Source organism: Anneissia japonica, unplaced genomic scaffold, assembly GCF_011630105.1.
Source record: "Anneissia japonica isolate Jap-2015-1 unplaced genomic scaffold, ASM1163010v1 scaffold309804_len4441_cov329_single, whole genome shotgun sequence".
Taxonomy (NCBI): Eukaryota; Metazoa; Echinodermata; class Crinoidea; order Comatulida; family Comatulidae; genus Anneissia; species Anneissia japonica.
Window position 1 is genome coordinate 1 of NW_022733441.1, and position 4441 is coordinate 4441.

Consider the following 4441-nt stretch of genomic DNA (forward strand, 5'->3'; position numbering starts at 1 on the left):
TATATGACAGAACTATTACAACCTCATGTCTTTTCTGTTTATGTTGCTTCTTGTTTCGTTTTACTGTTCTCTTGTCCCTTGTTTCCAGGCTTGCCAACACAAGGTTCAGTTTTCACATTATGGCATTCTGGGTCCCACGTTAAACTTATCTTTCAAATCGTTTCCAATGTACCAAATACGCAAATCATGTTTCTAATTTCTCTGCTATGTTCTCCAGGGTTCATCATTAGGTCCTCTTTTACTTATTCTGTATATTAATGACATTTACCGATCCTCTAATTTTCTCTTTCTTTCTTTCTTTACGCTGATGAAACTGTTTTTTATTCAACCAATAATAACTTTCAATTATTCACAAAAAATGCAGCTTCATTCTGTTTAGAAGCTCCCAAAAGAATAGGTTTATTGACTCCTCCTCTTTTAGTATTTTCATAGATAATTTTAAAATAACTTCTGTTGAAAGTGATACATTTCTTGGAGTTTTCCTCGATAGCTCCCTTACATGGAAAACTCAAATTAATGAGATTGAATCAAAGTCTCCAAAAGCCTTGGTATCATTTTTAGACTGTCCTTATTTATTCCTTAAAAATACTACCGATTCTTTATTGCTCTTTCATTTTACCTTATCAGGGCTATTGTAATTTTGTCTAGGCTAATGCTTACGGTACCCATCCAATTTTCATAAACTCGTATTTCTTTTAAAAAAAAAGGGGATCTGGATTATATCTGGCGCATCACCGAGGTCTGACTCCTCTCATTTATTCAGTAATCTAAACCTTCTTAACTTTAACGATATCAATCTTATACAACAATGTCTTTTTATATTCTTCTGTTAACTTTCTACTTCCCAATCATTTTTGCCATATCTTTAAGTCTAGTCTCTTCTTGCACGGCAGTTTGGCGCAGCGGTTCAGGTTTGGGCTCTCAATCGTAAGGTTGGGGTTTCGAGTCTCCGCTGTGCAGATTTGCTTGTGTCCTTGGGCAAGGCACTTTAGCTACATTGCTTCAGTCTACCCAGCTGTATCAATTCCATAATTTCCGGCCCTAGACGTGCCATAATAATACTTTTTCTTATCAGCCTCACCAATGCAACAGCATGTGTCTCTGAAATCAAATATTCAGTAGCGGAGTAAAGGGGGGGGGGGCCTGCCGACCCGGTACCCTACTAAATTTGTCAAAATATTTTTTAAATGGAGATAAAAAGAAAATTATATTCACATTTTTCAGTGAGTGTCATTTCCGGCAGCCATCTAGAGGTGCCATAATCATAAATTTTCTTACCTCAGCCCCATCCATGGATTGGCTGAGGTGGCATAGAATCTCCTACTGTGAAAGTCCCACCCTAGCCCCTTCATTTCAATACCTGAATCCGCCACTGATATTGTATCATTCATCATTAAAAACATTTAGAATAACAATGCAAACATGATTAGAGTACATCTAAAATCCAACGATCCAACCTACAACTATAATTATTATAAATTTTGGCAATTGTATCAACAGGCGACCTTTTAAATTGCTTGGATCTGCCAAAAGGAATCTCAAGTAAAGGGCGGGATTGAAGGTCTATGCCAAGTTGGCAACAAGGAGGGAGCATGTTTCAAAATAAATCAGATGCAAGAAAATATAAATAACATTTTGTAAATACATAAGAATTTATTTTAAAAAGTATAAGACTTATATATGTTCAATGTTTTATTGTAAACTTTGGTTCACAAACCTTTTATTTAGTTTTTAGTTACAAGCAACATAGTATTATAATAATGCCTACATAAATTGAATTAAGTACAGTACAGATATTTACACAAAAAAAATTGAAAGAAAACTTGAAACTTACTTGCCAATCCTTTAGTAATGATTCTTGGGGATCAACTTCATTATACGCCTGTTTAAGTTCACGTTTCCTTATATGTGAATACTGCTGATAGCATATATATCCAAATCCAACACTCAATGGGATTGGAACCCACTTTAAATTTTTAAAGTATTTCTTTATATTGGCAATAAAACTGAAGAATTTTGGTGGCTCATTGGGGTTTGCATCTGAAAGTAGGTATGAGAAATATTTTCAAATGATAGATAATGGTAAGATAATATCAATGGAGACAAGGTAAAACCTAGACTTAATCAGTCCTTAATCTTTTTCTTAATCAGTTAAGAATAAATCGATTTGGCACCAATGGTGTTCCATATTACTTATTTGCATGGCATTCCATAGTATACTTTTTCTGGGATTAATTCGCATCAAAAAGTTTCTCGACATAAACTGACGCTGGTGGCTCTGTCCGAAATGTGCTAATACTACGAAAAATCAATAAATTAGAGACTTGTGACTCTAAACTACACATTGTCTATAGTTATCCCAGTTACATTTGTGAAGGCACTGTTGGCTACAGAAAAGTGCTATAGATATTACAAAGGCAATACAAGTTGATGATTTTCACTTATTTTTTCAGAATATATGGAAACTATGTAAATATTATCAAAATAGTGACATGGTTCAGGTGCTCTGGCAAAATCTTACATTATCAATGAATAATCAAAATTGAGTTTTCGTATTTTTAAATCCTCTGAGTAATAAACTTTAAGAGAGTGTTTATTTGATGAGAAGTGATTGTCATTAGCAAAGTCATGAATATTTTCTCTTCTGACATTATGTGGAATGCACAACATTCCCTGTACATTGTCTTGAAGGCCTTGCACACACTCGGTTTTATTAAATACACTTTTGGTCGTCATTTACTTTCATTTGTTCTTTATAATTCCTTGGTTACGTCCATATGTAAGTATGCCTGTGTAGTGTTTGGAAGGAGTCCTCATATCGCATCAGATATTGAAAAAATTTAATAGTATTAATAATAATAGATGGATTTATATAGCGCAAATAAACGAGGTCTCTATGCGCTTGACAATATAGTCAAGAAAACAAAGAAAAAAGCTGAGAAAAAAAAAACAATAAACACCAAGGAAGCACCCAAACCGAAGTATGGGGTTACACCATCACCGCCAACCAGAGATCTTTATACATAAAAAATAAAGTTGTAGTTTTTAAAATTTTGCTAGATACCTATACCAACCAAACTGCTTAAAAAATCATCTTAGTTAACTAAAATTAATGTTACTGGCAAATCAAAATAATTGTTCATTGTCTTTTGTTTATTTTTACAAAATAATCCACAGGTTAAACAACAACATTACTTCATTTATAGAAACATCTTCCAATATCATCCAGGCATTTATCATCAATCTATTCATTTCATAATGCTATTACAAGTGATGTTAAAGATGTAATGTCTACCAAAAACATTGGTTTTCACTGATTTACTGACATTTTACTGTAATTCTTAAATTGATTACTAGTTATAACTTAAGGGTCTATACAAATTATTCGAATTAGATCATTTAATTATGGCATTTTTCTGTGGTTTTTTTTATCTAATGATAGACAGTACATCTTTAAAGTTATGCATAACATTGATTTCTTTTTATTTGTATAATTTTCATGTCATGATGTATATTGTTAAGGGTTTGTTAACATGTTATTTGCTGACAAAAATGTAGAGGGTAGACTTCCCTTTGCTGTCTGCCACCCTTATTTGAGGGTGACTTATATAAGGTGCATGTGTTCATCCCTGGCCCACCGGCTCCCATACCTGCCCCAACCTTGAATCCATCCACTAATGCACAGCAAAGTACTTATTTCGTTTTTGTTTAATTTAAAGAGATATTTTTAATTTTTATATTACAAAATTATATTTAATTGTAACTTTAATATATGTTTTATATTATAAATTTGAGGGGAAATTGTTTTTTGTGTCACCAATTATATAAGTAGGCTAGCACAGTGCACTTTATTACCTGAAGATAGGCTCCTTAACTTTAATAGTCTTGAATTTTGTGGACGGATCAACCGCATTTTCAAAACTGCCAGTCCATCCATGGCAGTTTCATGAAACTTTTGTAGAGGCTCTCCTTCCTGTGAAGAATATCAAATTAGCGCTGTTGTTTGTGTTGGTTACGGTTTAATCGCTTTCTGGTCAAAACAGCAATAAACCTACCGTATACGGCAATAAGTCAAAACAGCAATGACCAAAACGGCAAAAAAAAAAAGGCAACACTCTTTCACCAGAACGGCAATGGACCAAAACGGCAAGAAGTAAAAACGGCAAGATAAAAACGACAATAAGTCAGAACGGCGATAAAAATGAGGCTAAGTTGTTTATTTATTTATTTATTTCATTTCATTTCATCAGACCAACAGCGAAACATCGCCCCTAACAGGCTGGTAAAATATATAAAATTTAAATATATCAAATATATAGACGAAAGAATACAAAAATCTCATCTATTTAATGATTAATAATAATAGAACGAAATACAGACAAACTATTGTGAAAAATGTCAATATTAGAGGTTAAAATAAGAGAATTATATTGAAGAGAAA

The 4441-nt window shown here is 33.0% G+C and overlaps 1 protein-coding gene across 2 annotated transcripts; it reads right to left on the reverse strand.

The window, feature by feature from the left end:
* Nucleotides 1-16: 16 nt before the first annotated feature.
* LOC117116189 lies at nt 17-4218 on the reverse strand. Of its 2 annotated transcripts, none has more exons than XR_004446696.1 (3): nt 3856-4212; nt 1835-2040; nt 17-1101 (listed from the first exon to the last, which is right to left on the reverse strand). XR_004446696.1 is itself a non-coding variant. In XM_033260189.1 (3 exons), exons 1-3 carry the CDS (start codon nt 3935-3937, stop codon nt 1021-1023), a joined length of 309 nt encoding a protein of 102 aa, XP_033116080.1. In that variant the 5' UTR covers nt 3938-4218; the 3' UTR covers nt 17-1020. The 2 variants fall into 2 exon arrangements, 1 of the variants encoding a protein (XP_033116080.1); XM_033260189.1 differs by having other exon boundaries at nt 17-1041; nt 3856-4218.
* Between the last annotated feature and the right edge of the window lie 223 nt (nt 4219-4441).

Coding starts and splice junctions, on each gene's coding strand:
- LOC117116189 (XM_033260189.1), bottom strand. CDS start 3,937: ATGGATGGACTGGCAGTTTTGAAAATGCGGTTGATCCGTCCACAAAAT. Junction 2,041..3,855: donor GTTAAGGAGCCTATCTTCAG/GTAATAAAGTGC, acceptor ACCTACTTTCAG/ATGCAAACCCCAATGAGCCA. Junction 1,042..1,834: donor CATTACTAAAGGATTGGCAA/GTAAGTTTCAAG, acceptor TGGCACGTCTAG/GGCCGGAAATTATGGAATTG.